Raw genomic sequence first — 21,727 nt, forward strand, 5'->3', positions numbered from 1 at the left:
TGTTAGCTCTCTATTTCAAATACGAATAGCCATTAAAAAAATAAATCTCAAAAACATTTGCTATTATTTAAAATGTAGGAAATGTCCTGCCAATCAACTCATTCAAAATAGAAATCAAACAAACAACCTCCTGTGTACACTGCTGCACCAAATATTCACACCCAAAGACTTACTCAGGCTGTAATTATTGTGGGACTAATTCTGCTCCCATCCAAGTCAACATACATGTTTTCTCTGTGTGTCAACTCTGCCTCCTATGTCTCACACAGCATTCTGCAAACCAGCCAGACGAAGGAGCAGGGACAGGCTTTGCTCCTGTACCTTCACCATCTCCAGGCCACTACCCAGAGCCTTCTCAGCACCAAACACAGAAAACAGCCTGCAAAGGACACCGTTAGCAGCTGCTTTACCTCTCTTCAGACCTGGAAACCCTGGAGCTCCTGGAAGGCCTGGTAAACCACTGATCCCTTCATCTCCTGGAGGACCAGGTATTCCTGGATTTCCAGGGTCACCTGGGCCACCTAATTAGACATACAGAAAAAGGAGGAGGAAAATCTCATGAGAATTTCTGCTGAATGACTCTGTTCAATCAACTATCCTGGTGGCCACTGATCTCCTTGACAGCAAAGGATGCAAAGTCATTAGCAGTAACCTGTTAGTCAAAGTTAACAATAATGGGAAAAATTCCTCCTGACCTGTTAGAGGTCGTTTCAAACTTGACTGCATGTGAAGGAGGAAGAATAGGAGAGATCATGTAATTTGCCCCCTCACCTTTATAGCTTCAGAAACTGTTCCCATCCAGGTCTCATTCAGCTGTGGTGTTAATTAAGCTCATTTTCTCAATGCTTTTCTTACCACATTGAATAATAGCAGAATAACATTCAGAGTACCCATTTTGAAGCAGCACGAGGAAGCCATTTTTCCTTAGTACCCCGGAGACAGACACAGAGGTGGACACACAGCACTTGGCTGTGCTCACACACAGTCAGCCGCCCAGGCACTGCATTTCAGCCTGCCTTGAGAAGTATCACTCTGCAATGTGGGGGTGAAAGGTTTATTGTGAACTCTGAAGTTATAAACATGGGGCCAAATGTATTTGTATGCCAACAATATAGATGTTAAAGGAAAAATAACAAGCGATGGGTCAGAACCAAGGCACAATGTTAGAAAGCGGTAAAATATAGTAAGAAGGAAAGTTGGACCAGAAGAAGTGCTTTAGACGAGTTCCAAAACAAAATGCAAACATGTACCTGAAATGACTACACCTTCCCTGTCAATAACGATAGGAGGGCCTGGGGGACCGATGTCACCTAATTCACCCTGTAGAAGAAAACAGATTCACACCACATTCAGATGGGTGATGGAGGGGAAGACTGCTTGCCAGGAAACAGACTGTCTAGTGGTAGCAATGTCTGCGATCATTCACTGACTGACCATCGCTCTTTGTCTTGGTGAAGAATTCCCTTTTTCCTTCTGCTATTCAGAGTCATCTGCTATCCTGACTTCCTTCCCTCCTGTCTGATGAAGCCGATGGATGCTTCAGGTAAAGTGTTTGCTACTATCCAGCTATCCTCTGAAGGCATCCTGTTACCTCAATAGGACATGCATGTACTATGCGTACTGGAGACCAGTTATCATATCAGCATATTGACCAATAACAGACAGATGACATTTGTTCACCTTGTGGTAAAAGCAAGACAGCTGCTATGAACAAATCCATTTTTAAAAGTGTTGATCACTGCAGCTATCTGTTGCCTTGGAATCCTGAATGTCAATAATAGGAGCTTCCAGGTAAATGGATTCCTCTATAAAATCACCCAGGTAGAACAAGCAAGTTGTGACAAACTGCAGTATCAACCTGCACTACTACTTCTTCCACATGCTCTCCACAGAAAAGTCCTTCAGTGCTTGCCTTTCACGTCTGCCAACCATATACCAATCTTGGTGGTAGATAAAGAGTTTTTCACAGCAAACTACTATCCAACCATTTTCCACTCAGTTTCCAGATGTCTGACTGCCTGAATTGTGAGATACCCAGACAATGTCTGCTATACATTGCCCATCTCCAGTACCAGAAATTGAACATGTTCTTTTCAGGCTTGTCAATACTTGTACATCTGTGATCTAAGCCTTCAGGTAGCCTTGGCAACTATCTTAACATCCACTTACTTACACCTAGTCTTGCCTCAATTGTCCAGTAAATATGGCATTACTGTAAGGATAAAGGAGACCAGAGAGACCACACCTACAATTCTAAGTCATGAAGTTACATGAATGAACATTGAAAAGGTATTAAAATATCTGAGTATTCATAGTTCAGCAACTGTTCATTTTTATCCCTAACTAAAAAGTAAATGAGGAACTGAAACATACTGAAAATTACAGTGATACACAGATAAAGAAGATATTTGACTGGGGCAATGATACTTACTCATTCATGCAAATATCTTTGAAAAAGGAATGCGTAGTATTTTAATGTGAGAAGTTACCTTCATGCCTTCAACCCCATCCAGTCCTGGATAGCCTGGAATACCTGGATGACCCTGCAGAGTCACACACGGGAACATTGTTACACAGCGAGACAATAAGGCAGTGGCATTATTTGTTAGCTGAGACATCTGCAGTGCCTGGACTTGAATCACAAACCAATTTCATTGTCCTACCAAACATTTGCAGAAAAAATAAACAGAAAGCTGATGGCATCAATTTATCAGCACTCGCAAAATACCAGAGCTCCTTTAGGCCTCCTACTGCTGTAGACAACATGAGAACTTGCGAGCAGGCACGAGTGTGTCCAAATCAGGACACCTTGGAGTTCTCAGAGAACTGTAGAAATGGTTGTGGAGTGAGGAATCCAGAACATTATTCTCCTTGTCGCCCACACTTTCCCCTCCACACGGTTCCTCCTCTGACAAATTATTGACACCAAAACCTTTGAAGTGACACTGGGAAATCCAGCTCTCCAGTTATCCATTTCCTGGTAGCATTCTCAGGGACACCAAAATTCCCCTTCTGGGTGTGTGACTGGCAATCTACACAGCAGTGACCTACTGTTCTTTCCTGGGTCACATATTCAACCTGGCCCAGCATGGATTGTAAATCCCACTGCCACTGGAGACAAAAGGGGATATTCCAAGAGCTGTGGAGCAGGGAACCTTACATTTAAACTTGCCTGCGATTCTGAAGTCTTGGACAGCTGTAGGCCCCAAGATAGCCCATACACAGTAGTGTTGAGAAACGTGTCATAAAGGACTTGGTTTTAATAATATTTTTTAACACACAGATATAAATTAGATTACATTGTAGATACCATCACCTTCAGTATATCTTTTAAAGGACATAAATAAAACAAAATATGCAAGAAAGTGACAGAATTCCAGGCTGAAATATGAAAACTGCATTTCTGAAAGTTGCTTTCTTGAACAATTTCCGCTGCTGCATCTGGAAGTGGAAGTGCTCTCAACCACTTGGTCACCCAGGCATTTCCACTTCCCAAAGGGGAAAAGTGGCAGAGTTGATTGTTCCAGGAGGGAACGTACAATTACCAATCCGTAGAGGTGGTCTTCTGAATATGTAGTGATAACTAGAGAGACAGTTAAAGGGATCCAGAGTTCTACATGGACTTTCTAGTTAGCTCTCACTAGTTTAATAAAGGCAGGTGCATTCATCCATCAGAAAACTTGGAGCCACTAAATAAGGAAGTCAGTGGATCTGAAGCAGATGATTTCTGTAACTATAAGCACAGTATAAAAAAAAAAAAAAAAAAAAAAAGAAACTTCACCTTTCTTCCTGGAATCCCATCAGATCCATCCAGTCCCAAAAGACCCTAAAACAGGAAAAAATATTAACTTTCAGAGGCTCCATCTCAGCCTGGTCTTCTTATATCAGGCTCCAAATACCTCAGCACCAAAGAATGAAAAGGTATAACTTTCAAAAGGAGATGCTACCACTGATTTTCCATATCTCCCAAATACTAATGATCATAATTGAAATAATTCAGCAGAATAACTGATAGAAGAAGTCTTAACTTCTTTAGCCATTGTCTTTCTAATCAGCGGTTCAAGTCAAATAAGTCACAGTGTCTCAGCTTACTAGGAAGTCGGGTAGTTTGTAATTATAAAGCCATGAAAATCAGTGCAATCAAAACTTTCTACCTTGACAATTTATTCTGCACATGCAGAACAGAATGCCTGTTGTGTATAAGCACATCTCTGCAGGATCATGGTGGTTTGAAGAATCTAAGGCTGGCATGTGATGGAGTGTGCTGTTAACTCCCACATTCATTGACTAGTTAGACCAATACCTACTGCCAGCTTGTCCACTTCTTCCCCAAATATCTATCCCTGTTGTCTCATGGCTGGTTCTGGCAGTGGTTAAGAGCTCTGTAAAGCTCCTGCAAGGCATCTTTATTATCTTCATTTGGACCTCCTGCAAGCTTCCTTTTCTGTGAAGCTTTCAAAAAAAACCCTGGAAAAACACAGGTCCTGAAGTATCAAGACCTCCACTAAATACTTTAGTATGATTTTCTTGGACTGCCTTGTCTGTGTACAGATTTCATCTCACCTTTAATCTGAGGCTTGATTGAGATAAGAACTATCTATTGGTTCTGTTGTATGGCGCTGGCTCCTGTGGCACCCAGTCCTATGTTTGAGACTCCTACATGCTTTGGGAATGCTGCTGTTGATGGAAGGCCCACTTTATGTGCTCAAAACCAGGCATTTAAGGACTTTGTAAAGTTACCTACCCTGCCACCCGGTAAGCCAGGCACGCCTTTTTCTCCTTTCTCTCCAACACCTCCAAAGCCCTGAAGAAAAATGTCAACATTAAATCTGTGGTCTGTTTGGAACTGAATATCTCAGCCCTAAAACATAATGAGCACAAATCCATCTATTAATAGAATAGGGTGCTGCTCTCTATTATCTTCTACATTTAGAAATTATTTCAAATCTCATTTCTTAACAGCGGCTCAAGGGAATGCTCAGAACACCCTTTTTCATTTCTAAAGCCTAAGAATGACACAAAACAAGCATTTTTACACTCAGCATTTGGAAATGTTTGGTGCTTTTCCCAGTCAGCAAGAAAGCTCAAATCCAGAGATAGAACAAGAGGATTTAATTTCAGCGAGCGTTACAGTAGTTAAGCAATTTTCAGGCTTCGATCTTGAAATATCTTATGGTTGTGGTTAAGCTCACACATATGTTCAACACTGCCAGTCTCAATGGGCCTCTTGTGATGCATAAAGCTAAACATGCACATAATGGAACATGTCCAGAAAGGCTAATAACAAACTGTGCTTTGTGCACAGGTTTTTCTTGCACGTCTTTCTACTAAGAACATCTGTATGTTGAAGAAACTGGCAAACAATTTATCTTATTAGTCAGAACTTCCACAAAATATTTATTCCCTAAACTTATCAAAATAACCTGTGTTTACAAAAGGTTATAAGCTGGGAGATAGTTCTCTGGAATCCAGGGATAAATTGTTGTTCTTGATTCATACAGAGAAGATGCTACACATTCCCAAGTTTACGAGTGCTAATGTTAAACAGCCCATTTTAAAACCGGATATATATAGACAAGCAGAAAGACCTGCATGTGCTTTACCACTTTAAAGTAAAAGAATAAAAATATGTTTAGACATCATGGAAGGAAAAAAAATACTATTTAAAAAAAATATATGTGGGACATCAAGAAACACTGCCATCAAGTGGCCACGGAAAGGGTATGTCTACTTGCAAGTCTCTGCAAACTGCAGATTACGTGTACTGAAATGACGGCTGCTTTGTAATGTCTATAGTAGGACAGTATTATCTTCTTTGTATCTCCAGGACAAAAAAATTATCAGATTACAGTTACACTTTTCAAAAAGTCTTGTGGACATGTTAATCAGATTTTCAAAGTACTCTGCTGCCTAGAAACTCCTGTAGAGACCTTGTGAGCCATTCAGAGGATGTTGAACCATCTAACTCACACCAGGCATATATTAATATTAAAAGCTCTTATCTGTCCTTACCGGCACGCCAGGCAATCCTTTTTCTCCAAGGAATCCTTGAGGACCTGGCTCACCCTGACAAGGGGAAGAGGTAAACACAATAAATCACTGTGTCCGTGAAAGCACGACCTTCCCCATCCACTCGTCATGCTCCTGACTCCGAAAGTAAGGCCTTGGAATTTGTTTGTCAGCAAGTATACTTGATCTGCGTCATCATGTGCCAGATATACAGGGTGTTTCAAAAAGGTGGACCCAATTTCCAAGCAGTATATTTCATGATGGCAACATGTTACAGTTACACAAAAATTTACAAATAGTTTAATGTGTTATCAAGTTTTAGTAACATTTTAATGCTTTTTATACCATTTAAATGCTCTATGCCCCCTCTACCTGCTGTACAGACAACACTGAGACAATAGCTGAATTTGTCCCAAATGCCTCTCAAAGTTTCTTCTTCCACTGAGGTCACCAGTGCCGTGACTCTGGTTTTGAGGTGAAAAACTCTATGCCCCACTCCTTCAAGTGATAAGAGTTTCATTCATGGGCAGTTTGTGGTTGCAGAGAGATAGTGATTTCAAATTGGGTCCATCTTTTTGAACCACCCCGTAGTGTAGTCTCAGCACAATGCCGCTGTATGCAACAGACTGTCTGTCATCACTTCCTATGGCTTCAGCGGCCACTACTCAGGAGCTATTGTTCTGCTGCCCTCCACTAATTGCTGATTTTAGGTATCAAATCCAGAAGCATTTCCTTCTGTCATCTGGGGCCAAAACATGCACAGCCCTTCATTGAAAGCAGTGAAATAATATATGATGAGATAGCATAATATCTTCACAATCCTGCTTACAAATTCAAGAGTGAGTCAAAATGAATGGCGTTTGTTTGAATTTCACCTCATGCTAATGTAACTCCACCAAGTAAGATAATCTCTCTCACGACTTATACAGGGGCTTAGGCAAGCTCAGACTGGGCTCCCAAACCAGTCTGTATAGGTCCCAAGTTAATTCAGTATGCCTGAATTTCATGCATATAGAGAATCTTTAACTCGAGATCCATACAGCTTTTATAAAAACACTGATTAGCTAAATATGTATCTCAGTAAATGCCAGGATAACAAAGTAAATCAGATTTCTCTCCTTATTTCAGAGCAGTGTGCATCATAGCCAAAGCAAAAATGATGGAGCTTTTATTTATTTTTCTAAATGGATTTGGGTTTTTTTGCTTCCCTTTACACGATTTCACAGGTCCAACAGAAACAAACTACAGTTCATATATTTTTAGGATTAATGATGAAAATCTTTAAATAGCTTTCAGATTTCTCCTTCTGAGAGGTGTGCATCCTCCAGTGGTCCACAATGCTCTCAGCTAAGAATATATTTATTCAATAGCCATCTGGCAGATTAAAGCAGTACAGAAAAAGATTTTGATTTGGAAATATAAGAGCCCTCTCTGTCCAGTAATTTCATTCAGCCTTGAATGAAGGAGCATTGGAAGGGGGAGGGTTTGTAAAGTGAATTTACAGACCTTTTCTCCTTGCTTGCCTTTTGGAAATCCCATGAATTCCAGTATTCCAGTGGATGGTGGGGGACCTGGAGGGCCAGGCAGCCCCACATCGCCCTGTTGGCAAAAGAGAAAGCTACTAACATAGGCAGAATGTGTTTGATTTCACATGAAAGTGGCTTGTGGATCAGAAAAAAGCCTCTCTAATTATATCCCACATACACAATATCTGTGTGCCTGAATGCTGGCACTGGAGTTTGGTCATGGAACTCAAAGATCAGACTGAAAATTAATATGAACAAAATGCATTAAATCTGTTTCAGAAAGAGTTGTGGCTATAAAACACGGCAAGAAAAAAAAAAAAAAGGCTCAGCTTTTGAATCAACATGAAAACATTCCAGAAAAACTTTGGGGTGATATATGAAAGAAGACAAGAAACAATTAGAAATGTAGGATGATGAGAAGAACCAATTTTGACAGCAGAGTCAAGTCCCAAATTGAGAACTTTGAGAAGGCCTATTATGTCAGTGTAAATTCTCACACATACTACAGGACACCCATTTAGGATAGTGAGACTACAAATGACACATCAGTTGACCCAAAGAATACTATGAAAGTCACAAAGAATAAAGTCAGCAGAACAATTCAATACCAGAGTCCAAAAAAAACTGAAAGAAAGATTCAAAAGATGTCTAAGGAACTCACTTCTCAATAACCATGAAAATATTGCACCAAACTGAGATTTTTTTTCCCCTTTCCCCTCTTCATCCAGAAAAAGCTGCTATCCCTTTTTTGGGTACCAACAGCTAAGGAACCAGGAAGACTCTTTAGCATTTGGATTGCAAATCAGTCCAAGAGACTAAAAGGAAAGGAAGAAAACACTAGAATCTAGCCACTTCCTAGAGTATTGAGATTTGATTGAACATTAGAGTACTATTTCATGCTCTTTCCATAACAGAACAAGTTTCACCCACCTTTTCTCCTTTCTCTCCTTGAAAGCCCAATCCCATGTTACCCTAGTACAGAAGAGAATGATGATGAATGAATAATAAAACAACAGCATCACTATCATCTAGACCCACAGCACTGTTAAAAAAGCCAAAAAACAGGTGTAGAAAGAAGACAGGAAAGGCAGGTACTTACTTTTGGACCTGGTGGCCCAGGGGGACCCATTGGACCCTAAACGTGAACAAGATCAAGATTTTAATTCTTTTGACTACATGAGGATGCACACAATTGGAACAACGCTGGGATCTGCAGTGGTAGCTGAACTTTCATCTCTCGCTCCCAAAGCAAAAGCAACTAATACACATGATGTCCACGCCTTCACGTCCATCACAGACAGCATGGCCCTTTGCTACTGTGGATAACTAACAGCAAACTTTAGTTTAAAAGCAACAAACACGTAGCTCATTTTTACCTCTGCCCAATGGAAACTCTCTGGTAGCATCTTGAAAAAAGAACTCTTTAGCATATTTCATGACGACAAAGGCTCCAAACATGCAGAGGTCAGCATCATTCCTCTAGCCCTGAGATGAGGAGGTGCTCAGAATAGTATAACGCAGTGTTCGTACACAGCACTCCAGGGCTTTCCTGGAGCCCTTATTCACAATTGCTGCTCTGAACACCACTCCAGAGAGGAGCCTTCCCTCTTGTGAGGAGATTAAACTATCTACGTTCAAGTACTCTGTGCTTGAAGTCAGCTGTGCTCAGTCCTTCTAGATTCACACACACTTTTGCTCGTTGTCACGACACAAATACAGACAAGCAAGGAAAACCACCAACATTTTGAACTGTTCTACCAACAAGTGCAACAGCTGAGGTCTCTTACCTGCAAACCTGGTAATCCTATAGGGCCTGCAGCACCTATGGGACCTGGGAAACCTTTTGGGCCCTATAAGAACAACATAGGACAAATAGATAATGTGTAGCACTTACTCCATCAAACCCCAACCAAAGGCAAAGTAAGTCTCAGGAAACATTAAATAATATCCCCTCATTAACCATGTCAATTTAAATACTATAACAATCCATTTCATATTATTAGAATTGTTTTAAAATCAAAGTTACAGAGTTCAATGACAGAAGAAAGTTTGATTTCAAAAAAGAAAACCAGAACAGATAATAGCAAAAATTGAACTTCCTCTACCATAATGTGGATCCACTCAAACCACTACATATCTGGAATTGCTCATGGTACTGGTATCACACAGGTAAATACATGGCCCGCTAATTTGAAAAGTGTCCTTGAGAACCTACTTAATACTCTTTAAAATCATTATTCCCCAAATTAAGTAACTTACAGAAATTCCATCCAATCCAGGAAGACCATTTTCTCCCTAAAAAGTATAAATGCATGAGTAAAAATTACACTATGTTATTGCAACAAGCTATAGGGAACAATAAGTTTTATATAAAACAGAAATATTTGCTGTTAATTAATATTAGATCAAGTGTCAATGGGAAATTATTTTGACATCTGTGCTTCCATATTTATGGAGAGATTCCAAAACTCTGAAGAAATAACAACCATTTTAGAGAAACTAAAGTGGTGCAAAATCCCCCTGTATTAATTGTAAAAACACTGGAAAATACACTATAAAAACTCTCATTACAAAACTACTACAAAATATGTAAAAGCATATCATTATTATATGTAATTATCTGTATTTCCCTTAAACACTGAAGCAAATAAATAAAGATCTATTTAACTTTTACCAATTTATCAGTGTATCTAATGTAGGTAGAATTTTAGAAAAGTTCTTAATTTGGACCAACGAAGTTAGTGTAAGGGGCCTTAAGCGACAGAATAAATTTCTTAATATTTCCAATATTTAATGAAGCACAAGAGGTATTGAATCCTTCGTAGATTTATTCCAAACCTAGTACTTCTGGGGGAAAAAAAAAAAAAAAAATCAAAACCACAGTAAGCTGTTGAGTATTTGTTTCAAGGCAACAAAGAACCAAATATTTTTTTATGCTACCTCATATACGTCAGGATAAGCTTACAAGAAATTCCTCACATCCACGGTTTGACACCGCAACCGAATGGTGCGAGCTCTCCAGAGACACGCCAAGGGCCAGCACCTCCACTGACCAGGAACAGGATGAGCAATGTCCCAGCATCCCAGCATGGGATGAACAACGTCTCTGCCAAGACCAAGCAATTCCAAGTTCTGAGAGCACTCTGTGTTGTCAGTAATTAAGTTATTATGAGGCCTTTTTCACAGCTCTGCATTGGACATACCCATGTCTAACATCACAAGCAATCTAACATGCAGCATAAGCCCTGCAAGCTATAGGACATCAAAGTGTTTCTTGTACTGCATATTCTCCTATGTGATGACAAGTCTTACCTTCATTCCTTTAAGACTGCCTTGTGCAAAAACAGGTTCTCCTTTAAGGCCTTTTGGGCCAGGACGACCCTGATTTTAAAAAAAAAAAAAAAAAAAAAAAAAAAAAAAAAAAAAAAAAAAAGGTCAAAAATAAATTTCTGGAAAAGATACTGATTTTGTGTTGAAAGAATTTATATTCACCATAATGAACAATGAAAACTCCTGCCTCCAGTTAACTGCAAAAGATAGATTTACCAAATTTATTTAAATCTTGATCATCCCATCCAGTTTATCAGAGGTGATTTCATTTAATTGCCAAATTAATTTGAGAGGGCCTGGCTGATCCAAGCAGCTTTTTTAGCCAAAAATGCAATCATATAAGCATTATAAAATAGAAATTTGAGCAGTAGGTGTGAGTAAATCAGTTACTTTAGAAAGCAGTATTTCAGTTTGATCTTATTGCTTCAGTATTTTTCAACATCATATGAACTTCTGTTCTGGGGGACACATAAAAATATCTTAGCACAGTTTAGAAACACTGAAACAAATGGCGTTATTTACACCCCCTAGATGCATTTTCTTCCTTTCCTTCACACATATGTGCAAAGCAGTTCCACTACATGTATAGTTAGTCACATGACCTGTGTTTGTAAGATCAGACTTTGAATGTGAACAAATACTCAAATATTTGTCAAATATTTTAATATCAAGTCAAATATTTTTTTGCTTACACTTCAAAAATAACAATGGAGTTTTATAAAGGATTACAGTTCCCAAAAGGATCTAAGAGTGGAGCTCTTATAACTAATCCTACCCACTTAAAACAGAGAGTATAGCATGGCCTAGCTACTTTCTCTTTCTCTACAGTCAATGCAGATAAACGTGTATCTCCAAAGACAATTCATCCTGAAAGGCAGAGGGGAGAAGTGCTCTCTCAGGTATCAGTCTCTGTGAGAGGGAAGTCCAGGCGAACAGATTAGACATCTCACTTCAGGTGTCCAGTGCAGACTAGACAGAACTCCAACCTGGTAGAAAAGTGTTTTCAAAAGTAAAACACATACCCTGGAAAGTAAATCCTGTTGACAGTCTGAGTTTGAAGCTTTTGGCTATCTTAAGACATGAAGGAAGGCATCCAATATTTGATGCATAGACTTGAATACATGATAACATCCTTTCCTGAATCGGCATCCACTAACTTGAAACGTGCCAGGTGGAAGATGTATGGCACTTCATGGTTCTTAAAAACTTTATCACGGTTTCTTCTGAGTTAGCTTGAATACTGCCAGTGACAATGGTATATAACTTGGTGTGAGAGCATAATGAATTAATGAGATCTTCATTTTATCATCAGAGTGTAATTTCAGTATGAAAATTATACTGAGCTCTAACAATGCTAATAAATTTAGGGTTATTAGGGTTCTTCCAAAGTACTTGGGAGTTACTTTTCCGACAATGGCATGAAAAACAAATCCTGGTTTAGTGACTACAAAAGACCATATTTGAGTTGGGACATACAGGCAGCCCAGGCAGGCCAGGAAACCCATCTGATCCAGAAACGCCAGGACTCCCAGTGGTACCATTGCAGCCATCGAGGCCAGGCCGACCTCTAGGTCCAGATTGTCCAGGGTGACCCTGTGTAAAGGGGAAAAAGAGAGAATGGCTGACAGGATGAATTATTGTATTTGTAATACTGTCCCCAGAAAAGTGATATCTTCCAAATGGCAGCACAAAACAAAAGAAACACACAACTCCCACTCAAGTTCGGTGTATGGCAGACTGCAACAGGATGAGCTGCTTTGGCCAGTGTTGTTTATCCTCGCCAAAGCTTAAACTCTAGAACACTGGCTGCATTCATTTAATCATCATTTTCTCTAAGGGATAATTTTCTGAAGTACATAACTCGTGCATGACTAGGTCCCAAAAAGGCAATACTCATCCCACAGCAGTCTGAAATATACGGCATACAACACAGTGTAGAACAGGACTAAGGGTGCACCTGACACTGGGAATGGAAGTTACTCATGTAAAAACAAGGGCAGACTCAACAATACTGAGCATTTATAATTCCAATCTGCATAAAGTTTCAGTGACTTCTCTTCCTCTCCATTGTGGATTCTTCCCTTTCCTACTTCAACAGATGTTACAGCTCCAGCATCAGGCCACTGAAGCAAAACCACTTTTCTTTTTATATTAAACTTAAAACATTAGGCAACGCAACTGGCAGAAAGACCTAATTAAACTAACAGCATTTAAAAGAAAGTATTTGTAATGGTCAATTATTAATCAAGCAGAATAGAATACAATTGTACCTAATGCTGATTTCACACCTCTTTTGCCCTGATATAGCTCTGTTAAACTGACTAGAGTTTACTCAGCATGGTACTGGTATAAAGGAGATCAAAGTTTGAGACTTCAGTTACTTTTGCTTCAGTGTCATGGGGTACAGGTAGGCAAAACACAGAAAGGCAGAACTGTCAGTCACACTACCCAGGTATGAAGCAGCTCCTTCTATCCTCCTTTTCACAGAAATCAGTTCTGTGGTTCTCAAATACAGCGTTTTGTGGCAGGAAGAAAAATGAAACTTATGGAGGTAGTAACTGACAGTTCTCTCCCCTCCCCGTACACCCTGATCTTGACTCATCCCAAAAGTACTTTTGTTTGACCCCAAAGATTCATCCTTAAGATATGGCATTAAACATGTTATGACTCACACTAGGAAAGTAAAAGTAAACAGGGATAAAGTGGAGATAAAGCAGAACATTAATAATCCTTCATGCCTGACACTTAAAACAAAACACATTTGTGTAGCTAAAGGCCTTCCCAGTCCAAGCCAATAGCATATGCTCTGACCACACTCAATGAGAACTTTGCAGTAATGTAAAGCCTTTTATCTATGGATCTTAAAATGCCTTGCAAAAATGCGGGAATGCTGTAATCTTCATTTTACGGATCAGGAGCTGGGGGCACACAGTAGCAGAGTGACTTTCCCAAGGATGCAGAACAACTTAGGCCATAATTACAGGAATGCCTGAGCTGATCACTGGGCTCAGCTGCTGTTGCGAGGGCCATCACACACTCCTGCTTACTCACACCTACCTCTTCCCTGTGCAGGCATAAGCTCAGGCAGAATGGGTGAGTTGGAGCAGGAAACCAACACAGCAGAGAAATAACTGTTCTGTTTCTTAGCGGGGTTAATTTTCAACCACATGAGTTCCTTGGTCCAGCTCATTTGGCATTTTGTGATTCGTGCCAACAAAATGGAGAGGAGTGGAGAGAGCCCAGATCTGCTCTCTGTCAGTCAATAAGGTGCAAACTAAATGAACGTCAAGTGCGTCTCCACTACAGGATCAAGGCAGCTCACCCAGACAAGTAAAAATTTGAGATTAAACAAGGCCTCAGGACATGGAATGAAGTCATCCCAAAGCATTAGCATCAGGCACCACTGCGTACTGTGTACCAGTTGCCCTGATGACTAAAGTCTGTTTGTGAAAACACCCACACGTGGTGTGCAAGCAGGGACTTGCCAGGCAACTGGAGAAGGCTGAAGCACCAATTTATTGCCACTTGTGCTTGTCTCTTAGAAATTATTTCATTTGGTTCCCAAAGCTGGAACAAACCAGTGGCAACCCAACTTCCTCCATCCATGTGGGATGTCACAGCCAAGAGCAGCGAGTCTCTGAGGGGACAGGCTGTGACTGCAGGGGGACGCCAGAGTGGGCAATGTCTATTACGTCTTTCACCTTGTTTACAGCATCAACAAAACCAGAAGCTGTGTGGGACAAGTGCACATGTATCTGGTTACAGCATAAGGTGACCAGCTGCAGGGTTTAGTGAAGCTGAACAGCCAACATCTGCCCCTCAGAGCCAGACAAGGGGAGCCAAGCTGCTGAGCCCTCAGTGCTGGCCAAGAGCCAGCCCAGGGCAGGCAGCTGACTGGTGGCCTCATATCTTGGGAAACACTTTGGGCGAGACCTCCCAACTCTTGGCCCAACACAGTCTGTAAGTGGCCCAAAACGATTTTGGTATCCTCTCAATGTATGAGGAGGGCTCACAAAGAGAGGATATAAAGTGTGCTGTCCACAGTGATTGCTTATGCGTATTCAATAAATCTGTGGCCCTGTTACTTAATCCCATGGCATCCATGTCTGTGGTTCTCAGCCAAAGCACAACACAGACTGACACACGTGCACATGCCATCTCTTTTGCTTTAGGAAAAAAATCCACAGCATTTCCTACTTTCGAGCTAATCTGCTATCAGAGTTCACAATGTTTTAAGAACCTTACCTGAGGAGATATTCAACACCCACAACTGACTTCCTTGAGAGTTGTAAAGTTCTGGCTTAAATGAGCCGTTTCTTTAAAATATTGATTTAAAGACCTGGTTTGACCTGAAAAACAGGCGCATTCACATTCACCACAGGCGCGTCAATTGACTAAGGTGGAAAAACTTTTACAGGCTTTACTTATACATGGCAGGGTGACTAGTTCACAGACCTGAGCTAAAACAGAGGCTGGAGAGATCACTTGTGCTCTCTGTTCTCACAAAAGGAGACATTCCCTGTGAGACAGATAAGGAAACTTGAACTGTTCATCTAGGCCCTTGCTTTATCTGACTCTTGCTCATACACTAACACCGTGATCCCAAGGGGCCTCCTTTCTAAATCAAGCAGCACAAAGGTGATCCCAACAGGAGAGCTCAACAAATATTTAAAAACAAGGAAACAAATACAATTAAGGCTGAACACAAAACAAATTGAATAAGCACTTTCATGGATTGCTACGGCAAAGTGGCCTTTTTACAGCTGTCACCAAGTGCTTGTATTTCCTCTAGGAGGGTCACAATCAGAACTTTGCCTCTCCATGTAGCTATCGTGGTACTTCTCATAGAAATATTTTCTTCTAAAACTCCTTGGACAGTTAATGAAAAGCTATATGCAGCTCCTGGCTCCAGTTCCAGCCTTTGCCAGAGGTGTCCCTGAACCTGGCCCTATGGGAAAAAATAAACTTGAGTAGGGCTAAGGAGTTGAGGGTTTCTTCTACAGTGTGACACAGAAAGACTAGTAATAAACACATGTAGCTGCTGTATTTACTAAATTAAAGGGATTAGTCAGGCCAGCTGCAACAACATGATCTACTTGCCACCAGCGTTCCCCAAGGGAACTCTGTGGAACACCACTGCCCTTAAGGTCAATAGTGGGATTCCCCTCTGAACCACAGCCTTGCAGTCCTTTGGCCATAACTAAAATATACCTGCCCTCGCTAACATAACTGCATACTATAAAGAATCTCTCTTTATATTTTGATGTTAACTCTTGTGCAGAGATAGCAATATATTTGTACTTCTCTCTTACATGTATCAGCACACACACGCTCTCTCTCCTTTGCTCTGCATTTCACACACCCATATAATGTGTGTATGTTCATATACATTTCACACGCCCATATAATATGTGTATGTTCACATACATTTCACAACAAACCCAGCTACTCCCTACCCTGAAATGCAGCTGGCAAAAGCATAAATATTTTTGGAAGTATTTATCTCAATGTAAACAACATGAATTAGTTTCCCTTCCCATTTTCCTGTCCTGCAGTTGACACACAGAGGAGCCGCAGTCGTGAGCACTTTGCTGCTCATGAGCAGTAAAATCTGCCTCTTTCCCATTCGCCCACCTGCAGAATAGTGTAAAGCAGACAAAGTACATCTGCATATCTTGGAGGCTCTGAATCCTCTCATCTGCCTCCCCTACTCTCTCCTTGGAATGCCTGTTGCTGCCAACTACCTGGCAATGGCTCCTGCTCTATCTCTGCCTTCACTCATTGTTGGGAATCCCCTTTCTCTAAAGCCTCATCTGAAAAAATACCCTGAGAACAGCACGTTCCCACAGTGTGTTCAATTAAGTTAAGTATTATGGGAACAGCTTGTTCTCTTCAGAGCTAGAGATTTGGCTGGTGGGAAAAGAAAAAAAAATAGCAGCAAGGGAGTAGAGCAGGAGAGAAAATAGGCAAGGATGAGTGGAGGGGGAGAGAAGGACAAGGGCCAGGAAGGAACGGGAATCAAGCAAGCTCATTTACAGGGCCAACTGTGCATTTCCAGCCAATCTACCAAAACAATTCAGTTTTTGATAGGAAGTAAGAAAACAGAGCTCAACTGCTGGAGCTCTTAGTGAACTGAGGAAGTAGAGAAGATGAGAAAGAGCATGAGTATAGTCTGAAGGCACGAGGATACAAAAGATGGAAAATAGCACCAAGAAAAGAAAGAGAATTCTAATACCAGAAGGAAAAAGCAGGATGAGCTAAATAGAGAGAGGAAGGAAGTTTGGGGCAATTTCTAAAGCTGGTCCAGCTAAAACTCCCCTGAGGTAAAGTGTCTGTAAGACATCTTTGCAAAAAACACTGGAGAAAACCAAAGCAAAAGAAAGCTGGTCAAAACACTCTAGGCACATAACTTTTGTATGGTAAAGGAAATAACCATTGCTAGAATGTTAAAGCTCTAAAGAATGAAAGAAACAAACAAACAAAAAATCCTGATGGTTAGAGAAAGTGGTTACCATCCTCTGTCATCTGGAAAATGCAGCAATTATATCTTTCCTGTCTTAGGTTTCTGCAAGGCTCAGATCTAAACCAGAACTAGCAGTCAGTGAAGAAGGAATGATTCTCTGGAGGGCCTCGGCTCTAATCACTGTTTTCATTCACATCACAGAAAAAGACGACTGAGGGTGACCTGATAACAGTTATCACATACAAGAAGGTTACTACAAAGTAAATGGGTACAATCTGCTCTCTGTGTCCATGATGAGTAAGATGAGAACTAAGAGGTTTAAACTGCAGAAAGAAAGACTGAAATTAGGCATTAGCAAAGAAGTTAGAGTCCCCATCATTACAAGGTTTTAAGAACTGGTTAGGAAACACATACTAAAAAGGGCCTGAAGCACAGCTGATCATGCCTGTTAGGCTGAGGTTCCTTTCAATTCCATAAGTCTATGATTTTATGATATGGTATTTTCTAGACACAGTGCTGAAAGAAAAGCTTATCAATGATGCAGTGGATCCCCACATAGCTCAGGCTCACTTCCTGATACATATCAACTTCCTGTTGTCCCATAATAGGATCCAAACCTCTTACAACACAGTGCAAGACCATCAGGTAGACTAGCAAACACTGCCATTTCCCTCCAGAGAGCAGCGAGCACTTGCAAGGTACACAATGCATGTGCTAGGACAGTCTCGTTGTGCTTATGTGCTTTTGGTTGTAACATTCTGGTGATTTATTTGTACAGATGCAAACTTACTGGGATCCCGTTGATGCCTTGAAATCCTGGAACTCCCATTGGGCCCTGAAGAAAAAGAGTACACATTATATTTCAATTCATCAATCTGTATATTTCAGTTACCTGTGAGAGTGAAAAGTGTACTTTTCACTCCAGCATTTTCCGTCTTGGACTTTAGCTTTTAAAACCAAAAGGAGGAAATTATCTCATGCAGATTCTCTCTGACCGCAGGGGTCAGTGAAGATAGGAACTGAGCATCTGAGCTTGACTGGGTGCCAAATGAGTGTTGCAGGAATGTTTTAATCAGGCAATTTAAAGTAAAAATACAATCTCCTACTGCACATCTGGGGAAAACAAGATGCCAGGAAAATAAACAATCCAGAATAAACTTAATTCTCAGTGTTAAACTTCACCTTCCAAGAGTTTCAACAGAATTTATGGGGTTTTCTGTCTATACTTGGATAGCACCACCCAGAGATATGCAGACCACTGAATTAACTTCAGACTACTCTTGTCTGAGTTGCAAGTAATTACCAGTTTGTTGGTTTTACTGCTCTGCTCTGGATAGTAGCAAAACAGACTGTGTAAGCAGATCACTCAGCCTAAACTGCTCTTGCTTTGGAGAAGTAAAGTATATTGCTTCTGCCTACTCTTGCACACTGCATTCACTGACACCCACACTTTATGGGTTATTCCATTTGATATGACCTAGTTTATAACATCATTCCTGTTAAAAATAACTGCACCTGCAAAACTGAATTGCAGGTTTCATTTAGTACCCATTCTTTTTGCTTTTCTAGACACCAACTCAGGATCTTCTACACAGGAACCAGTTCCAGATCTCTCTGAACACCCATTCTCCCTGGGCATGTGAAGTGAAAGGTTGTTTGCAATGACGATACCCATTTGGTTATGATCCATCTACCAGGATGGCTACAATGCTCAGCAACTTTAAGAACTGTTTTTTCATTCCAAAATAAAAGAAGAGGATTCTCTGAAGCTACTAATGAAATGCTGTTGTGTCCTTACCCCTGGGCAGATAGACCAAGATTATCTTTATTCGTTCAAAAATATATACAAGGCCACAGATCTATTGCAGGGAGGGGAAAAAAAAAAAAAAGGACAAGTCACTGTTGAGCCTACCTTGTCTCCTTTCTGTCCAGCTGGTCCAGGGGGGCCCACTGCTCCTCTCTCACCTTTTGCTCCTGGCAAACCTTCTGGGCCAGTAAGTCCAGGTGCACCTATTGGTCCTTGAAGCCCAATTGGTCCTGGTCGACCCTAATATACAACAAAAAAATAAGTCAATGCACCATGTTCACAAACTTCTTTGCAATTATTCTATCCAACTCAATGTTTAATGCAATTTGATACCTCTCAGGGTAGTCAGTACATCCTAAAGTTTTCTCTGTACATTCTCAGATAAAGAGTGTTTAGAGGTTGTTTTGGATAAGTCATGAGTAATAGTAAGAAATCTCCCTTTTCCTGGAAGATTTATTACTACCCATATTGCTGTAGGAAGGAACAGGGGAAGACAACAGTGTTTTGAGATCAAACGGGCTGCTGCTTCTTGAGTTTGCAGCTCTATTTCCAAACTGCAAAGTGCAAAAACATCTGGCTTATGCTTTAGATCAAGCACAACAAAAAGATAACACAAGATGCAAGAAGTCCATGGGTCACATGCAGTGAGAAAGCACACGTTAGAACTAGTACAATGGTTGGCTCAAGACTGGCATTGATCCCACTGTGCTCTCCCCGTTCATTACCCTATAGTCAGGGTGTGGATTTTGACTTCTCAAGCACAAAAAGGAGGGTGCGATGACTGAGCACTGCCCGAAGATGGCAGCCTTTTCTACAACTCATTGTTCTACTTGTTTCTGAAACAAGCCAATGTTGAAAAAATTTTGCTGTAGGTGCTGTGATTTTTGATAAGCTTCAGAAGCTGCCTCTTGGCAGGTGAACCCTTAACACGGAGTTCTGTGTTAACATTTTTGTACTTTCTATTTGGTTCATTTTGAGAGATCAAGAGAGTCTAAGGTCCCAAAGCATCAGTAGAAAATGGCAGTTTAGGGCTATGCTTTCTACTGGCAAGACAGTGAGCGGATTACATGAAGTTATCCATGCAAAGAATCAGGCCTTACATTAAAAGATACAGATCAGAGGAAGAAGTTAACATAAAACCCCTCTTCCTTTCAGTTCTCCTCTAGGCTCATGTCCATGGTAGTGTGTTTGCCTTCTATTTCCCTAGCTCCTTAAAACAGCAGAAGGAATGCAGCTCCCTGCTGCAAGTGTTTTAGTCATCTCAGCTGGAGACACGAAGTCCTGACTCCATGCCTTGGCAGGTAAACGACTTTACAGTTAATTAAAAAATGCATTTTTACATGTTAATAATCAAGCAAAGTGAAACAAAATGTAACCGATTTTAAAAATTCTTCTTCTGGGATCATTTTTAGTACCTGTTTGGGCTAAAACACTTCAGCCCCTATTCCATGTTTTTTCACTACTGGAGCAGTTTTCTTTCAAAGTGCAGTGATTTCCCCGTGTCACTTTTTCTGCTGTGATTGTTCCATCCTGGCCTTTTAACTGAGGTCAAGTGCATGTTTTGTATTTCATACCTTTTCTGTCTAGACACTATCCATAGCGTGCACTTCCAGAGGCATATGCTCACATCCAAAAAGGCTTTTCTATTGATCATTTTTAGCTTTTTTCACTCTGGGCTAATTATCAATGGAATCCTTTATATTGGGAACCATACGATCATAACATTAATCCCCAAATCTTCAGTGGTCCTTGGCAACCGTACGCAACAAGGAACATGTTATGGAAATCGCAGGCTTTGCTCTCACTTTCAGTCTCAGCTTTAACTTTTTAATGTCCCATGGTCACAAGCTGTTCAGAGTCTTTCAGGCAACACCTGACCAGCCACCCACCATAGCAACAGCACCCAGGAGTCCACCAAGGCTTCTGGAGAAAACACGCTGTGAATTCCTCACTTGTTTGAACTGCTAACACTTCCGTATGCAATTAGTTTGATCGCCTGGTTAATGACAGTGCTTCACAATGACCGGGACTGATAGGAATTAAAATTTCAAGAGGCTTTTGTCTTGCTCTGCGGCAGGTCACTGTGAGAAACGCATCTAGATGAGACGGTCAAGAGCAGTAACTGCACGTTCTGCAGCTCTCTGACAGGAGAACTAAACACGTTCTCTGGGATTTCATTGGTAAAGCGCTCTCTTTTGCCTTAGTGCCCTACGAGAAAGATTTTAACAGCACTTGAAGATTTCATCCAGTGCCTTAGAGTGTCACTAAACCATAAAGACACAGTAAAGTGCTTCTAATCTCTCTGATAATGTGATTATGCCATGATAATCAGGCTCTCAAGAATTCCTACTGTTTCTTTTGAAGTCTATGTGGATGGAAATCACGTTTTCTATGCTGAAACAAAGGACTTGCCTCCACTGCTAAAAAAGTAGCGGTTTTCGTCCCTCTAGCACTGCCGAGAACTGTCCCAAGATAAAAGCATTATGAAGAGCAGGCACCATGGTGTGCAGGAGCAACTCCAGGATAAAAGCACAATGAGGACTCAGGTTTTACCACAAGGTAAACTTACAGGGTTCAGCCCCAGGTGGAACT

At 40.8% G+C, this 21,727-nt stretch overlaps 1 protein-coding gene across 1 annotated transcript in view; it reads right to left on the reverse strand.

Annotated features, from left to right (window-relative positions):
- Positions 1-21,727, reverse strand: part of COL4A6 (collagen type IV alpha 6 chain) — a 128,345-nt gene that overhangs the window by 29,135 nt on the left and 77,483 nt on the right. The window contains exons 4-18 of the mRNA XM_065643001.1: positions 19,241-19,375; positions 18,119-18,163; positions 12,342-12,458; positions 10,848-10,916; positions 9,795-9,830; positions 9,323-9,385; positions 8,635-8,670; positions 8,466-8,507; positions 7,516-7,608; positions 6,013-6,066; positions 4,745-4,804; positions 3,782-3,826; positions 2,490-2,543; positions 1,251-1,320; positions 411-521 (exon numbers count right to left, since the gene is read on the reverse strand). Of these exons, the coding sequence (XP_065499073.1) occupies positions 411-521; positions 1,251-1,320; positions 2,490-2,543; positions 3,782-3,826; positions 4,745-4,804; positions 6,013-6,066; positions 7,516-7,608; positions 8,466-8,507; positions 8,635-8,670; positions 9,323-9,385; positions 9,795-9,830; positions 10,848-10,916; positions 12,342-12,458; positions 18,119-18,163; positions 19,241-19,375 (1,030 nt within the window). The remainder of the gene's footprint in view (positions 1-410; positions 522-1,250; positions 1,321-2,489; positions 2,544-3,781; positions 3,827-4,744; positions 4,805-6,012; positions 6,067-7,515; positions 7,609-8,465; positions 8,508-8,634; positions 8,671-9,322; positions 9,386-9,794; positions 9,831-10,847; positions 10,917-12,341; positions 12,459-18,118; positions 18,164-19,240; positions 19,376-21,727) is intronic.

The sequence above is a fragment of the Caloenas nicobarica genome, chromosome 12, assembly GCF_036013445.1.
Source record: "Caloenas nicobarica isolate bCalNic1 chromosome 12, bCalNic1.hap1, whole genome shotgun sequence".
Lineage (NCBI taxonomy): Eukaryota > Metazoa > Chordata > Aves > Columbiformes > Columbidae > Caloenas > Caloenas nicobarica.